This window comes from Equus przewalskii, chromosome 16 (assembly GCF_037783145.1).
Source record: "Equus przewalskii isolate Varuska chromosome 16, EquPr2, whole genome shotgun sequence".
In the NCBI taxonomy this organism is placed as follows: Eukaryota; Metazoa; Chordata; class Mammalia; order Perissodactyla; family Equidae; genus Equus; species Equus przewalskii.
Genome location: NC_091846.1, coordinates 4,776,570 through 4,794,828, shown reverse-complemented (window position 1 = coordinate 4,794,828; position 18,259 = coordinate 4,776,570). Strand labels below are relative to the sequence as shown.

The 18,259-nt window shown below is 47.2% G+C and overlaps 1 protein-coding gene across 5 annotated transcripts in view; it reads left to right on the top strand.

Moving 5' to 3' along the window:
* Positions 1–18,259, top strand: part of SPATA13 (spermatogenesis associated 13) — a 346,853-nt gene that overhangs the window by 29,514 nt on the left and 299,080 nt on the right. For 4 of the 5 annotated variants that reach the window (XM_070578615.1, XM_070578614.1, XM_070578609.1 and 1 more), the window contains exon 2: positions 15,402–15,437. The exons of the other annotated variant lie outside the window; for it this stretch is intronic. In XM_070578615.1, coding sequence (XP_070434716.1) covers positions 15,402–15,437 — 36 coding nt within the window. The remainder of the gene's footprint in view (positions 1–15,401; positions 15,438–18,259) is intronic. 5 annotated transcript variants of the gene reach the window in all.

Here is an 18,259-nt window from a genome sequence, read left to right as displayed (position 1 = left end):
GTCCATCTCCATGGTGGACTTGCAGTCACAGGGGTAAATGAAAAAGTGTCTTCTCAGGGTATTCTCAGCCGTAAGCAAGACGGGTATTAGCAAATGAATTCCAGTCATTAATAAATGTCCCTCTAGATCAGTATTCCACGGAGGGAGGAAAGAATTAACCTATTTGGGGGGAGGTTGTAGGGGAGCTGGTGATGGGTTTTGTAGGACAACATTCTGGGCTTCGGAAAACACAAGATTGGCCTAAGTGCTTTGGGACGTGGACAGAAGGGGTGGTCATATTGGCCTCTGGGATCCCTCAGTCCTCCCTGTTGCACTGACTTGACTGCAAGAATGAGAAGCCAGAGAAGTTTCCCCAATTCCCTGATTCCCTCAGAGTCTCCATGAGAGAAGACTGCCCCACGTCTTGCCTGGCTCCTCCAGGGAGGGAATAGGTCCCTCCACACCCCTGGAGCCCCTCGGCAGGTGAGTCTTCTGCCCCATGCTGCTCTGCTTCCCTAACTCCTCAGCCAAGTCCTGAGGATCCACACTGCCCTGTCTTCCCAATACATCATTACACACGGTATTGGGATAGCATTAAAGTCAGCCGCCATCCCCTTTAGGAATCCGGCCCCTTTTGGGAACTGTGTTTCTGATGTTCCCAGGAGTGGAACAGCTAAATATTTTTCTTTTTGTGAACTTGGGAGTGAACAGAGAAAATCGCTGTTCTTTCTTCTCCTGTGGCTTCTCCCTGGGAACTCAGGGGGGGATGTGTGGGTGGATCTAGCGCCCTGAGGCTGCTGCTTCAGGGCATTTGCATGGTTATTTGGAATCCTGTTTATCTGGTTCTGCATCCTTCTGTTTGTAGCGTTTTCTGGCACTGGCCTATAAATGCAGATTGTGTGTGTCTATGTAGACGTACATATGTAGATTGCGAGGCGGGTACCGGTGTCACATAACTCAGGGGAAGGGTTGAAGTCATTCATTTTGATGTTTCAGCAACAGAAATCTCAAGCTCAGCATTGCTTCTCTGACGCGAGTAATAATTTCATTACTGGGCCTCGAGATAACAGCAGGTTTGCAAGAGAAGTTTTGGTAAATTAAGCTGAAAAGGATTGACAGCTCAAATAGTGAGTGGGGCACACACGGAAAAGACGGCGCTGTGCTGCTCTTTGGGAAGAACCTGAATTGAGTAGCCGCTGTCCTACACAGCAGCTATGTATTCCGGGAGGCGTGGAGGGGCTCTGCTGCCAACAACCGGCTTCTGAGAAAATCGAGAATTTAAAAACTACTAGTTAAGTTTAGAATCTTCATTATGTAATCAGCTCTTTATGTACTGTATCGATAGTACTCTAACACAGGTTTAACTGCCTTAAATGCATTTCAAGCAATTTTGGATTAAAGCAAAATATACATTATTAATCATATGAACATAGGAAATCAGTCTGTGTTTTTTTGCAAAATATTTGCAAACAATTTTATTTTACATTATACATCAACCATTATTCATTATATTATCTTAAAATACCTTATTTTTAGTTCTATATTTAATTTATAAATTTAATACAATATTAGAGACATTCAAGGATGTGAAAAATGCACAGTACACATCTGTGTGTACCATACCCATAAAAAAGAACCCACATGGGGCCAGCTGTGGCCCAGTGGTTAAGTCCCAGTGATCAAGTTTGCCCGCTCCACTTCGGTGGCCCAGGGTTTCGCAGGTTTGGATCCCGGGTGCAGACATGGCACCACTCAGCAGGCCGCACTCAGGCAGCATCCCACATGCCACAACTAGAAGGACCCACAACTAAAAAAATATACACTGATGTACTGGGGGGATTTGGGGAGGAAAAGCAGAAAAAAAAAAAAGATTGGTTTCTTAAAAAAAAAAAAAAGGGGCCCGCCCATGGCTGAGTGGTTAACTTCCTTTGCTCCGCTGCGACGGCCCAGGGTTTCATGTGTTCCGATCCTGGGCACGGACATGGTACCGCTTGTCAATCCATGCTGAGGCAGCGTCCCACATGCCACAGCTAGAAGGACCTGCAACTAGAATAAACAGCTATGTACCAGGGGGCTTTAGGGAGAAAAGGGAAAAATAAAATCTTGAAAAAAAAAAGAAGATTGGCAACAGTTGTTAGCTAAGGTGTGAATCTTGAAAAAAAAAGAAAATAGAACCCACCAGTTAAAGCCCCTTTCCAGTCACATGCTCCTCCCTCCCACTCTCCCAGAATCATTTTGTAGTTTACTGCACACACACGCACACCCCAAGATCTATATTACTCTTGTTTTCCAAATGTGAAGTTTCCTTTTGCCTCCCTGCGCAGTTCCAGAGTTCTGTCTACCCTCAGGGGCGTCCAGGGACCTGGGTTCCCACCAGGCAGCTCTGGCATCAGCCCCTCCAGGGCAGAGCTTCTCTGTCTTGGTAAACGACTGCTTTCAAAAATGTCCAAAGCATCGTGAACCAATATTTTGTAAATCAGGAAAAGAAAGATGAATTATTAGAAAAATGAAATTTAAAAACATATACACAAAATACTGCTCTGTAGTCATAGCTAACCAAAGGGTTAGGAGGGAAATAGTGACTCCTTGGGCTAACAGTCTATACACGCACTTTGAGTAAATACCCTTTATATCAATGTTTAAAAGTTTTTAAGATGGCAGGTATGCTTGCTTCTTGCTTGTCAAATTGATCTAATTTAGGTTGGGTTGACATTCACGTATTTGAGATTCATGCAATACGGAAGCCTGTGCTGTGGATCATTTCTTTTCAGGCTACACAGTTCTCCAGATTTTTGTTTTCTTAACTCATTGGCCATGCAGGGGAGTGGTGCTCCCCTCAGGGGAGAAGATAAATAGTCAATGAAGACGAGACCGCCCCCCTCATGAAGGTGTTCCTTTGAGACAGAACAGGGACGGGACCCTACCCCTCTACCCTTAACCACCAGGTCGAGCATCTCCCAGCCCAGCTATTTTTAAAGTCAAGATAAGCAACCTTCCAACCGCAAAACTTCCCCCAAGCGGTCGACCTCGACTCCCGCGTGCGCCCAAAGCCTCGAGAGGACCACTCTGCGACCTTCCTGGGGTGGCGGTAGTGAGCAACCCGGGGCAGGCGCAGGGACCCCAACTCCACGCAGCACGTGAGGACGACACCACTGGAAAAAGGCAAGCGCAACGCCTCCCGAGGCGGAGAATCATGACGCCAGTCCGCTCGCTTCACCCCATAAAAGACTTAGGACGATTCCCTTCGGGAGCTAGCCAGAGGGCCACTTCTCCCGTGCTGTCTCCTTGTGCTCGAGCATGAGCCCCAATAAAACCTTGTCTGAAGCCGTGGTTGGGCCTCTTGTCCTTTTCTATTACCCAGAGAGCAGAAGAGCCCAGGGTCGGTATCTCCTTCAGTATCCTCATGGCACCTGAGTAGGCAACACAGCTATTACCCAGGGAGGCTCTGGAAGGGGTGAGAACACTGCCGCGATTAAATTAATTCCAAGACTGCTGTGTTACACAGGGCTGCAAATTTACTCTCCATGCTATTGATCATCAAAAATTATGTTCAGCCACATTCTCCAGTGTAACTACTAAAGATTCTACAGTGAGATAAAGCCAATAGTAAAATCTAAAGGGCACCCTGATAACAAAATGCCACCCCCCTAGAGACTCCCAAATCAGACTCTAAACCCCCACCCACCATCAGATTCCCAAGGAAAGCTTAAAGCTTGTCCCCTGACTTTAGCCCCTCTATTATCGTTACCATCTACTGTGAGAATAAACCAAAGGAACTAACTGACATGCATTTGAAAATGAATCTACATTCCCTTTTACGTTACTACTTTTTACTAACATATAAGTTATCTTTGCCAACTTGCTTTCAATTTAAAAAGCTCTAAGTTTTTCTCAAAGCAAATAATTTTCTGAGAATCTTTATTTTGAGAGCACTCTGCTTTTTCTGCCTCTTTAGGGGAGGAGTTAAATGCTAGAAGACGACACCAGCATTTAATTGTACAGAAATTCTGTTCTTTGTCAGCCTGTATGTAGTGCTCGTGTTTCAAAAATGTTTTTAGGGGTCGACTCCGTGGCCGAGTGGTTAAGTTTGTGTGCTCCGCTACGGCAGCCCAGGGTTCGGATCCTGGGCACAGACATGGCACTGCTCGTCAGGTCACGTTGAGGCGGCGGCCCACATCCCACAACTAGAAGGACCTGCAACTAAGATATACAACTGTGCACGGGGCGGGGGGGGGGGGGGCGGAGATAAAGCAGAAAAAAAAATGTTTTTATTCTTACATTTTTATAATGGTTAACAACTCTGAATGGATGTATGAAAACATGTTCCTAGAAGATGTGCGCGTGTTTAGAGGCGAGAATCAGGGATCCGTGAAGATGGAACCGGGACTTGCCCAGCATCTTAGACCAAATAGAGGCTCCCCGAGGGCCTAGCAGGGTGGGGCCAGGCCAGGAGCTCACATCTAAGTATGAAAGATGGAGTATATGCAGATACAGAACGAAAACGATAATGTTAATGATGCTTGGGGACAGGGAATAGTTGGTGAAAAGGTACAACTACATAGCTGTCTTGCCTGGCGGGGGCATGAAGTCGTGTCTTATCACACTTGGTGTGGGGATGGGGTGAGGGATAGAGACGAGAAAGATTTTAGTTTCTGAAACTCTCTTTCCAATAGTCACGGTGAAGAACAGCTGGTAAATTCGTGAAAGGGGCCTGAGGACACAGCCTTTAAACGGGCATTTCCCAAGGAAGGCACATTCTTTTCGGATTTGTCAACAAGCCATACAAGTTGCGTCTGAGGCAGGAGCAGCAGCCCAGGCGTTTTTCTCAATGGAGGAGTAGAGCCCTTTTTCTGCACACAACAGCATAACTGACATTTTTTCCCTCCTCTCCTTAATAAAGACTTCCACTCCCTTGACCTTTAGAGTTGACCTTCTAGAACAGTACACCATTTCTTGCATAATTATCACCTGTTCCGATGCACAGTTACCACGCTGGGTCACATGTTCTGGATGGAAGACGCTCAGAACGGCTGAGCTGGAAGTGGCCGTGGGAGCCTGCCACATTCCTTTGCTTTTCACTGTGAACCACAGAGAAAATACAGCAATTTTGAGAGTAACCATCCATAATTCTATAATGAAATGAGACATTTATGGACATAGTAAGGTATATCTGAGAGGATATAGAGGGAAGTTTAAATATTAGCATTCATTAGGAGTTATTTCCTTGTATAAAAGTTTCCCTATTTCCAGTGCACCTAGGAGCTGTCACCCGAGTCTTCAGGAGCTCCCCTAATTTGTCAGCAGGTTAATATACAGGGCCTTCCCCTAGCGTCCTTGAGCTTTGCATAATATTGGGCTTCCTCAGATTGAGAATGTGATAGGAAAAAATTGTAAGCAGTACTAATGAGCAACAGTTTCAGACGACTACATGACACTGTTGCCATGTCATGTACCGTGATGTGAAGGAACCGAAAGGAGCCCAGCATGGAGCCCAGCAAACTGAGGGGGAGTTGGGGCGCAACAGAGGGCAGAGGAGCCGGCAGAAGGCGGACCACGCAGGCCCTGATTGCAGCTGCTGCTGCTGCTCCTCCTCCTCCCAAGCCTACTAATGACAGCAGCCGTGGTTGATCGAGCACTAGTTGTGTGGGATGCTAGTCTACGCGCCCTGCCTGCGCTAGCGCACGGAGTCATCACGGTAATCCCCTGAGCGTGGACAGCCGTGGTCCCACTTTACAGCTGGGGAGTTGAGTCCCAGTGAGCCTAGCTCCTGCACGGGGTGGAGCCAGGAGAGCGCCCGCACTCACGGCCCGGGCTCCTCACTGTTGATTCCGCGTTGTCAGCTCCCATAAGGGTTGTGGGTTTTGTTCTGTGTCTGAAGGGCAGCCTCGTGAGTGGTGGGAAGAAAAGGACGCTGGCTCTTTGTGATCAACAGACAGCCCCCTCTCAGGAAGATGGCACAGAGGCGCAGAGTCGCCGCGGCTCCCTCACTGTCTTGTTGCTTTGGACTTGCCTCTCCTTGTGTCCACCGCCCCATCCTTACACATCCACAACGCCCCCTTCCTCAAGGCCAGTTCAAACAGAGCCTTCCTGCTTCCCCTCAGCTAAGAGTCATCACCTTTCCCTCCTCGCTCGGGTCCTAGCGAGCTGTGCCTCCTAAGACTCGTCACTTTCTAGCTTGTAGTCTTGGGAGCCATTCTGTTGACGTCTTACCTGACTGGAGAGCATTTCAAGAGCCTATGCCCGGTGACCCAGGTGTCCCCTGGAGCACTGAGCGTAGCACCCGCAGAGTCGAGTTGAATACACTTTTGTTGAGGGGCCGTCTCTAGGAAAGGGAAAGGACCAGCTGGGCCGCCTTCTCCCGGCTGTCTTTCTGGGGGGCAGTTGGGCCAAGCTTGCCTGTGGGGAGGGAGCCTGCTCTTGTGTGGCCGTCAGATCTGTGGTTCGTAACTGGGGCCCTGGGCTCAAAATGCTGCTCCTCCAATGACTAGCTGTCTGATCTGGGGAAGTTACTAGGCTGGAGGATTTTCCATTTTAAATTTAGGAGTAATAGTACCGCTGACCTCGTGCCTCATTGTGGGGATTAAATGAAATATTGTACGTGCTTGATACACAGTAAGACTGAATAAGCATTATTTGTTATCATCATCGTTGGTGTGCACATGCCACCTCCAGAAAGTGTAAGTTTTACTTCTACTTCAAGCCGTGAAGCATAGCCAGGAAGTTCTGGGAAAAAACCATAGTGGCCGCAGCACGAAGGCTGTGGTGCGGGCCTGGGCCGCCCCCGGTGGGTAGATGACTCGCGCTCAGGGAGCTGTGTCGGCTGTTCACCGAGGCCTCTCTTGAGTCAGGGGTGAGAATGGCAGGTTCAAGCAGAGCTCGTCACTCTGGGCTTCTTCCCTCTTGAGTCTGTCCCGTCTGCTGGATGAGACAAAGTGTGTCTGCTGAGGCAGGCCATTTCTTCCTTGGTCAATCTGTATTGTATAGCAAGTAGGAGTATTCGAATAACTTAAAGCGCTTAATCATCAGACTTGATTATGTCTAGATCTCAGGGGGAACTACCTCTGCCTTAAGTCCTGAAGTTTATGGGCTGAGGGGCTTTCTTCCAGTTTTCCTTCCTCTGTCGCTGTCGGTGGGAGCAAGCGAGCCCTGAGCCCTCAGTCCCACTGGCAGGCCCCACTCACCACTTGTACTTGGCCTTGTGTTGCTGAAGCAGTGGCAGCTCCCAGTGCCTTTATCATTGCTGCCACGGCAGCTTTGTGCTCCCGGCCCTCCTACTCATCTCTTCCTCCTTTCGCTAGTGCTCCCTCCCCCCTGCTCCTCGTGCTCCCCTCCCCCTCCTCTTCCCTACCCTCTCCCCAGACACTCCCTCCTCACACATCCCAGAGCACTCTTGGTTTTATTGTTCTGCAGCCTCTGTCTATGAAAGACTCTTCGTGCCACCAGCTGATAGAGTGACTTAAAGTGGGCCACAGAGAGGGGAAGAGGTGGCAAAAATACAGCAATGGAACCAAGTGGGTGGAGGCTGCTCATGAAACAGAAGGCAGTAGTTATGTGGCCTCTGGGAGCACAAAAGGTAGCTAGGACCTAAACCCAAGGGAGCCCTCTGTTGCTGGGACTGCGCAGATCTGAGCCAGCACTCTCCCCACCCAGACTCCGCTTCCAGTGCCATGAGGAGCTGACACATGCAGTTCCGTGTCACAGACGTCACCAACTTGCAGGCAAGAACTAGATGACCGTCATCCTCCTGTGGGTCTCTTGTCTTTCTTCCCTGGGCCTTGTCCGTCCAGCAGGGCCACCTCCCCTCACCGTCCCTTGGTCCTGTCCTCTGCCTGGGAAGCTGTTCCACCTGCATCATGAGTTGGATCTGCTTTTCCTCCCAGGATGCCGTCTTCTCCTTCCCTCCTGCTTCCACAGATATTTATTCCAATCCATCATGTCCTCCCTTTCTTCCTCCACTGGCTCCTTACCCATAGCCTGGCCAATGTCTCCTATGCCAGTGGTGCCTGAGGTCTCAAAGGATAGAGTATGTTGGCTTTTCCTACAGAAATTCCCTGTGCCTGAGCTCCCCTCTCTGCCTTGACCACTTCCTTTTTTGTCTTTTTCTGTTTACATCCTGCTGTGATGTGTCTCCAGTTGGCTGACCCCTCTGAGACCTTGATTTTGGCTTCTTCCCTGGACCTGACTGATCCGCTGAGGCCCCCTCCCTGCAGGGCTGCGGTCCACTGGTGGTCGGGTCAGCTCCAGCCCTAGGCCGGCCCTGTGTTTTGGGGGTGCTGCCCCCCAGCGTAGACCAGCACGTGGGGATGCCACCTGCTGTGGGGCTGCACATGCAGCTCGCAGGCTATGCCAGCACACCCAGAAGTGGCCATAACTCCTGAGCATCTGGTTCTAGGGATTTTTCTGCTCCCTGTCCCTCAGGCAGTGCCAGCTTGGCTACCCAATGTGGTCACTGTGTTCCACAATTGCTCTGGGCCCTGAGATAGTCCCAGGGTAGAACCTGGCCTTGCTTTCCCATCCCTGGGGAGCATGGTGACCCTGCTGCCCGTGCCTGAGAGTGGAGCTGCTGGTGAGGGCAGAGCCCCGAATCCTACAAGAGTTCTAGAAGTTACTTCTGCTCTCCATGCCCAGGCTGGGCAGCGCCCTCGAGCTGCAGGGCTGTACGTACAGCTGGCAGACTACACCAGCACAACCAGTGGCACCAGGACCTTTAGATTTGCCAACAAGGGACTGGCCCTGCCCTGCTTTCTTCTTCAGGTGTGACTGGAAACAGTGGGCTCTAACTTTCCTGGGGGAGCAGAGCCCGCCGAATCTCCAGCACAGGGACAAGTGGCCTCTCCTGGCCAAGCAGCCGTCTGTCCAGGCCCCTAGTAGTCCTAGGCTGGCAGGCAAGAGACAGCCAGCGATGCTGACTGCAGGCCCTGGCCCAGGGCAGGGTGGATGGCCTGCGGCTTGAGGGCTGGGCCTTCCTGCACAGGCAGATCTGGGCGGGCCTCAGGGAGGTCACCAGGGATGACCTGGCCAGAGCCTGTCTTTCTGACAGCAGGCCCCCAGTCTTTCTGAACTCACAGACCTAGAACTCTCAGCCCAGGTGGTAGCCCCGGCTTCTCTGCCTTCTTCACACACGTGTAGTGCTGGCTGTACTGTCCACTTCCTCCTCCACCCCAGACTGTGAACCCACAGGGCCAGGACTGGTCTTGCCTGCTGGCATATCTGTAAATAAAACTTGGTAATGGATTCACTGGGAGAATAAAGGCATTGGGCATCCTCCAGTGATTGTGGCCTTTACCTCTGACCACGTGGCCCAAAAGGGATGTGAGGGACCTGGTCACTGGCAGACACACTGCCAGGAAGCCAAGTGTGTAACTGGTCTATGATGAAAGCTCAGGCAAGTTTCGTTCGCTGGCCCTGGAGTCTGGCTGCCTCCGCTCTGCATAATGGCTGGACCCTCCATCATGGGCACAGGGGTCTATGGGCCACTCCAGAGCAGGAACTTCTTTCTATTTTCAGACCAAAACGCTTTTAGACTGCTGGGCGCGGGGCAGCTCATGGACAAAACTCTCATCTGTCTTGTCCAAGGTTGCCGCTGGGCAGGAGGACATTGCCTCAGATGTTCCCTGCGGGTCAGTATCGGGAGGAGCCCTTTAGGGTCTCCCAGTGTAACTAGGATGGGTACAAAGATTACACCTACTGGCTGTAAGGAGTGAGAGGGACACCCATATGGGAAATCCTGACAGGCTTCCCATTTGGACATCAAGTTAGAAGCCTTCAAGTTGGCCAAGATGATCAAGGTCGTGGCCCTCCAATCTCAGTGGCTCCCATAGTTCCTCTTCTCTGATGGGATGAGCTCCTAGAATCTGTGCCCTCCCTGTCCCCTATTACCAGCCCCACAACCAGCATGTGTGGTGGGATGGGCTCTAGCCTTCTGCTGAGCAGTCACGAGCACTGTATCAATCATCTAGTCCCACAATTATGCCACATAACAAACACCCCAAAGCCTAGTGGCTCAAGGCACTAAGCAATTATTTAGCTGATGAGTCCACTGGTTGGGGGTTTAGGCTGGGCTTGACTGGGTGGTTCTTCTGGTCTTCACTGGGCCCACTCATGTAGCTGGCGCCCAGCTGGCTATTGGCTGGGGTGATGGTGCAACTGGGCCAAGTGTCTCTCCTCATCCAGCAGAATGGCCCAGAAATATTCTTAGTGTGATGGCAGAGGGGAATGGCCACCAATCCAAATTATGCCAGAGCTTTCCACGCCTCTGCTGTGTCCTGCTGGCTAATGCCCCATTGGCCACAGCCTACATGCCTGAGCCAGAGCCAGGGCAGGAGGGCGGCACCAGGTCACATGGCAAACCTTTGTAAACCCGGAGAAACCTCCACCCAACCCACCGCCTAAAAGGTCTGCAAGCGTGGGGGTTCTGAGCAGGGCTTAGAGCACTTACTGTTCCCCTCCCACCCACGGCACGTGTCCTGAGCTCCTTCTCCCAAGGATCTCTCCAGGTCCCACTTCCCACTCCTGAGTGGGACTCTCTCACTTTTATTTGAGCTCTCTGGTTTCCGTAGCATCCCATTCCTTCTTCCTGGTTATTTCCCTCTGCCAAGCCCTTCAGACTGACAACTGTCCAAGTTGCTCCTCCACTTCCCTCCCCGCCTCTTAGTTCTGGGCTCGGAGCACACAGCCAGCCACACCTTACCCTGTACCTTGCCCAGCACCTGGGCACAGTGTTTGGGCACAGGGCCCTGGGTTCCACCTGTTCTCAGAATGGGGACAAGACAGGTACAAACAAGCTTGAGTCCCACAGATTCTAAAGAAGTACGTTTTCCTTGACCTTGTGAATCCTTCAAGTTTCATTTCTCTTTAACTTTCCTTTTTCCAAAAAAAGCTCTGAAAGAGTAATCCACACCCACTGCTTGCATTTTGCTCCCTGGTTCCCTACAAGCTGAGTTTTTCTACACTTTTTTGCCCCAAAAACTACTCTCTCGAAAATCAGCGGTTAGGAACACTGTGTGCATTTTTTTGTTTAACCCTCCAACAACCCCAGTGAGACGGGTCTGCATATCACCATGGCCATTTCCCAGCTGAGGAAATCAAAGCTTGCCTGATTAGGTAATGTATGAAGTTACTCAGGGCAAGTGATGGAATGGAGGCCTGTCTGCCTGCATAGTCTCATTTTTTAGCCGCTGCCCTAGCCCTGAATGCAGGGCTGGCATGTGTTAAAGTGGGACCCTGCAAACCCTGGCTACACGAGGCTGGTGCGTTAGTGTGCTAGCACAGCTGTAACAAAGTATGGTACCACCAACTGGGGGCTTAAACAATAGACATTGGGCACCTCCCAGTTCTGGAAGCTGGATGCCCAAGATCGAGGTGTCTGCAGGGCCCTGCTCCCTCTGAAGGCACCAGGGAAGGATCCGTTCCAGGCCTCTCTCCCAGCTTCTGGAGGCATGAATCCAGTCTTCCTGGCATCCTCCATGTGTGCATGGGTGTCCAGATTTCACCTTTTTATAAGGACATAAGTCATACTGGACTAGGGTCCACTCAAATGACCTCATCTTAATTAATTACATCTGCACTGACCCTATTTCCGAAGAAGGTCACATTCTGAGGTACTGGGGTTTAGGACTCCAACATATGAATTTGGGGCAGGCCCGGGAAACTAGTCAACCGATGACAGGTGGTCCATGGACGGTCTCTAAGCAGCAGCGTAGGTGTCACCGGGGAGCCCCTCCCCAGATGTACTGAACCAGAATTTGCGTTTGAACAAGATGCCCAGGTGATTCCAATGCACATTAAGGCGTGAGAAGCTCTGGTCTACAGCACTTTCTGGAAGGAAGTGTGGCAGCGTGGAGCAAGATGCTTAGGATGATCATAATTCTTGAATTTCACTTAGGATAGAAATAATTTTAAATATGGACAAAAATAATGCATACTAAGATGTTTATTCCAGGTTATTCCATTGAAATACAACATTACTATGGAGTAAGCATTACTTTTGAGCATTTTTAGCTGGAAAATTGTTCTATTTCAGGTGATGTATGAGTTAAAGACGCTCTTGTAGGGGATAGTTCCCGAAATCTAAACAATTGACTTATAAACAAATTTCTGGAACTACACCTATTAGTATATTTGGGGATTGTAAGAAATGAATTGTTGGACTAAAGCATTAACTAAGGAATAATAATTTTGTTTAGTGTGATAATGGCATTATGACTATGTAAGAAAACGTCTCCATTTTTTGAGAGGACGTTAAGTGATTTGGGGTGAATGGCGTGATGACCGGGATTTGTTTTTTAAAAATCCAGCAAAATGAAAATAAATGACAAGAGCGTAGCAAGATGGTTGTGGTTATTGAAGCAAGGTGATGAGTTCAGAGGTTCCCTGAACTCTACTTTTGAATACACTTAGAAATTTATACTATGAAAAAGGTATAAAATATAATCATAGGAAGTATTAAAAAATTAACTTTCTCCCAGGTGTCCTTTTGACTGCCATGTCTCCTTGTCAGTCATTTTGGTCAAAGAATATTTAACAGTCTATTTACCTATTTCCTCAGTTTCTTAGTTTGTAACAAAATCCTGTATGTCTTTGCCTGAAAGTTGATTATTGTAATTTAACAGCCTCCTTTAAAAGGAAGGTCATGCAGGTTAGTGTGGGACTGACCAAAGGAAACAATTGCTTTCATTGGTCATAAAGCTGTAATTCATGCACAGTGTCTGAGCCATGCGCCATCCTCACTTTCCGGTTATAGTTTCCACAGATTTGCCCTAGTTTGGGGTTAGCTTCCTTTTTCGGCACTTGCCGGATTTTTATGGTAATAGCAACATTTTCTTGACAGAACAAGGTCTGTCATATCTAGATGATGACCTATATGAGTCTTAACAAGACAGGCCTTGGAAGAAAAGAATCTTCAAAGATGAGCACTTACTCCAAAATAGACACACAGAGTTATTTAATGTTTCTTTTAAAAAATATTGAGAGAGCATAAGTTAAAGCCTAAATCAACTTACCTTTCACTGAGAGGTGCTAGATGGACCGCACATTTTAAGAAAACGTTTCAAAGTGCGCATCAATTAAAGCTAAATTTCAGGGATAACTCTGCCTCCATGCTCATTTCTTTCTCTGAAATCCCTTCTCCACAAGCAGGTGATTTATCAAAAACACACATGCGACCGTGTGACAGACAGGTGTTATCCATCAGGATTATTCTAAAGTCATAAGCAAGCCATCTAAATTCTGTCTACCTCTTCAGCTTTGCTCAAAAACCGCCTCCCACACCTGCACCCCTAAGTCTTTCCTCTCGGCCCCACCCAGGCTGCCCCCTGGTCCAGGACACCCCTGGTCCCTCACAACCCTCACAGGTGTCCTTTCTTCAGGACGGCTTTTCCGAGCGCCTTCCCTGGGACATGAACTTCAGCTGGCAAACCTGGAGTCCCTGTCATGACGAAACCCAGAGAATTAAAACAAAGTTCATTATACTTAGAGATCATTTAAAATCCAGAGATATTTTCTTTACCATAAAGCGAAAGATATAGTTTTGTTTTTCTGTAGCTTGCTTAGTGCTGGCTTCACCCTTCCCTTGTGAAGACGGAGTTAATGTTGCTCTGTTGTCTGAGTCACCAGTCCCCAAGCTCTACAGTGATGTGGAGGGCACACGGTGTGTGTGTGCTGGGGGTGGTGAGCCACGGTGGCAAGTGTCTCGGTTCTGAGCCCCACAGTAAGATGGCGAGAACCCCAATGCAAGCCCCTGTGTGCCCTGTCAGGATTTGGAGTGCTTCGTGCATTTTCCTCAGATGGTCCTACAAGTCGGTTGGCTCTTGGTCTTGGTTTGTGGCTTTATTCTTCTGCTCTGCTCCTGGGTGGTTCCTCCTGATTAGGCGAGTTGAGGCCACGGTAACTTAGAGTCTGTTTCTGCCACAAGGAGCACTCCTTCTCCTTCTTTGACACGGCCCTAGTCACTCCGAGGGGCAGTGGCTGCCTGCCCTGTGGCCAGGAGGGCTGTTTCCCAGTGGAGTCGCAGTTCTTATCAAGATCCAAATGTGAATTCTGCCAGCACCCTGGATGTTGCAGCAGTTTTATTTAATTGACTTCAACTTTCTCGAGTTCTTGCTAGAAGAACTGGGAACATCCATCCTTCGGCAGCTGGGTGGGAAAGTGATACAAACTACATCCACAATGTTGGGCTCAAAGTTGCCCTTCTCTGCCCACAACCAAGTGAGGTCATTGGATGGGCCTGGAGCACCACTGACTCCACCCAGGCTCAAATTCCCAGGGACCTGAGCATCGTCTATGAAGCTGGGCATCTTCCATCCTCTCCCCTCCTCTCTTGCTCCCAACCCTCGTGAGCTGTTGTGTCTCTAATATTGTGTCTCTAGTTTTATTGTGTCCTTGTTCAGAAAGAAGCCTTATAGGACACTCCAGGATGTACAATATGCCACAGTTCCAACAATAGGGTGGCAATTCTGCCCCCACCCAGGCTGACACCCCCACATGGTAATACAGACATAGATTCCATAGGGGGAGGGAATCCGGGCCTCGTTCATGCCTGTGTTGCTCCCACCTAGGCCGACGGCCAACATTCAATAAATACACGTTAAGTTGGTGAATGAAAGAATGAATAGAAAGACAGATGCCCACCTAGATGGTATAATGAACATTAAGTATTAGCGTCGTCCTAACTAAGAAGTGGCAGGCAGCTTCCATGGAGGTGTGCTTCCAGAATGTAAGGAATGGCGATGAGCTCCATAAGGAGGGAATGAGGTCATAGGGACTGGGGAGCAGAAATTCTTTCTGGATGGGGGGCCAAGCAGAGAGCCAGAGAGAGAGCCTAATAAAGTAAATATAAAATATCTAAAAATATATATTAAGGAGCAAGGATTCCTGAGAAATAGTCCAGTTTTTAGCCACAGAGAGCAAATCCCCAAAATAAGGACATACATTTACATATGTTTACAACGTGCCAAGCACTGCTCTAGGCTCTTTACATACATTAACTCACTCACTTCTCACGGTAATTCTCTGCTGTTAGCCCAGGAGAGAAATTAAATCACTGCCCTGGGTCATGCAGCAAGAAATGGCGGACTGGGGTTTGAGTCTGTGTAGTCTGGCCTTAGCACCCATCCCCTGAACCGGAGTCCCATGGATCTGAAACCCAGGGCTTCTAGTTATGAAATACACAGCCAGACCATGGCTGATATGTGATCCAAATACATTGGGTAGAGTGCATCATTTTCTCAGTGCTATTAAAATCTGCCGTCAAGGCCATGTAAGACATATGTGAGTGTCTCACACAGGTATATGCATATATATTTCTTTATTTTATGTATCTTTTTCAGGTCAGATAGAGCTCTATCTGACATTCTGATTTAACTTCAGATTACCTGTTTTCACACATCTGTGCACTAACAGCACGTCTTTTTTGTCCTTTCCAGAACGTGTCCTTAAGAGTTGCCAGTGCTCCAGACCTGGTAAGAACAGCTCCGTGTCGTCGCCCCCTCTCCCAGTCCGCTCTCTTCTCTAAGTCATACTGAGATTCACAGACTGACAGCGTCACGATTTTCTTAACTTTCAGAATAGACATTCTGTTAGGCTCTTTGGGTGACATCTTCCTTTTTGCAGTTAGGCCTTCTCTTACCATAATTTTAGGTCATGAATGAAATTTATTAATCTGCAGTATTGCGACTAAATATTCTGCTATTTTGGCCAATCCATTGTAGGCAAACTTGGGAATGATTTTACTTTGGAAACAAGTGCAAATTAGTCACCTCACACCAGTGGAAAACCAGACATGCGATTCTTACCTTTTTCAGATATTTTATTGTGATGGAAACCGGGGAGCATTTTCGGGTTTTTTTAATTGGATGAATATAAGCTTCTTAGAGTTTAACCCATTTTAATATACGTATATGTGACATATTTATGTCCTGTTATAAATTAAACTGTATTACCAACCACTTCATGGTTGTAAAGTCAAAATGTCTTTTCTGATGGACAGATAGAAATGTTGCAAAAGATCATGTTTGTTCTCCTACCATTATTTATAGCCATGATTTACCTATTGGGCCTAACTAAAGACTAACAAGTGAAGAATTTAAGGAAGGCCATTTAGGTATTGAATGAAAAGTCGTTTTGTATTCCTTATTCTCCAACTAAAGTGGATGGCCTCTTATGGAAAGCTTTAACTGAGCAGACAATGCAAAATTTAGAAAATTCATCTTGGGATTACATTTACACGTCAGAAACCCAAAGAGGTCTCTGCAGTAACAGTCACTGATGACAAGTGAGGTCCATCTTATTAGCTGGGGCATCTGCTGGCTTGTTTGAAGTTCAGTTGGATCGTTCATTGATTTGGTGACCATCAACCTTAACTGACATTGACATTCATTTGCCATTTACCATTGACCTGAAACAAAGAGGCTATTTTCTTCTATTTTGCTTACTTGTTGCATTTTTTTTGAACTTTTAACTCTTCCTATTTGTTTGTGGAAAAATTCCATAATGGCATTTGGTTTCCAAAGTTGTGCGTATTCTGTGAATGGATTATCATAGATCTTTATATCTTACTTTGAAATCATGTGGTGCACACTCAGATGAAAAGAAATTATGAGAAACTATTAAAAACTTACTCAGTCTGTTTTATAATGTTTTTAACATTTAGGATGAAGGAGAATCCTGAGGCGTCCCTGCCTGGGTGGGTTTCAGTGGTGTGTTATTACAGTTTGGGCGATACTCAGGGAGAGTGAGTGTGTTTCTAAAGAAGGAGGCCCGAAGTTACATGATTTTTATTTACGGAAAAGAAAAGCAGTATGTATTTTTATAAGCAGTATGTATTTTATACTGTCTAATCACTACGAATTTGACAGCAATAGAGGTTGTTACAATTTCTACATGCTTCTTGTTGCTTTATTTTGCTTTTTGGTAAACATTATTTAAAAATCTGTTATCTAGCAATAATTTATGTATATTTTTAAACATTTTTTAATGCCACATGCTAAATGGTTATCAGACTTATCAAGCAGTATATTCTCTTTTTTTCTCTTGTGCCTCCTTCACAACTGGAATAAGTATGATTAATGAAAATACTTCTCTGAGGTCAGATTTTATTTAAAAATATAACCATGATGGGAGAAATTCTATAGAACTGTTCTCAAAAATTATGATGTTTGGAAATAATTGTTGGAATCCTACATAGGTTGGAGGTTCTGTGCAACTATGGGGACCCAGGGGGAAAGAGACATTCATGTACGCACAGGAAAAGCTTCTATTAAATAGACTTTATTTTTTCAAATGACGTCGCGTTAGCAACCACGGGTATGAATTTCACTGTTGCCCTCTCTTTCTTCTCGTCCTCTCTGGAGCCCATGAGGACTGGTGGAGGTTCAGATCCCCTCCTGTGTCTCCCTGGAGTCCTTCTGTAGAGTGTGTGGCCAGCTTGAGCTCTTTGTCCTCCGGCAGAATGCAGACCTTTACCGTGACTGAGCGTTTGCCCTCCCTGTGACTGGCTGACTCCAGCTGCTCCCTGAGGAAGCCTGCCTCAGAGCACGGAGGCCACCGACAGCCAGAACGCCACCTCCTCCGACAGCTTTCCCCTGTTGGCATGAGCTCCCGGCCACAGGCGTGGCGACTCGAGGGTTCGCGCCTCCTTAGGAGCTGTACTTCTAGGTTTAATGTTTTGGATTTCACTTAGTTCCAAGTTTTACATTGTTCCATTTCAAACTTGAGCATTTAATTGTATAGTTAGAATGCTTGAGTTTCTAACTTATCTGTAATTGATATTGTCCCAAAGTATGAAAAAAGCAAAAATATAGTGCTATATGTTGTCACTAAGTTCCCAGCTACAGTCACTCTCATGCACTGAAAAAGTGTATGTGACTTTTCGAAAACTTGCTTTTTAACCTTAATCAAATATCTTAATACTTAAAGTATATTAATTTTTTTAAAGCAGGTTTACAGTCACTTGAGATGGAAACCATTGAACTAAATTTCAAATAACGGCTTGTATTTATTCTTGGTATAAAAATGACACTTTTGTGCCAAATAAAATTTATCGTTCAGTAGTAATTGATTCATAACCTCAAAACTGAAATTGATTGAGAACGACTTCAAATTTAAGTGCTAAAAATAAATACGCTGGCTTGACTGTGAACTCTCAAGGTCAGTGAGCCCAATTTCCCTCAGAGGCCACGAGAGGGAGCCATTGAATCTTAAACTAAAGGTGTTTAAATTTCGACAAATCTTTGAGTAAACTATTCAGCTAATCTGGCCTATAAAATGTAACATAACTGCAATG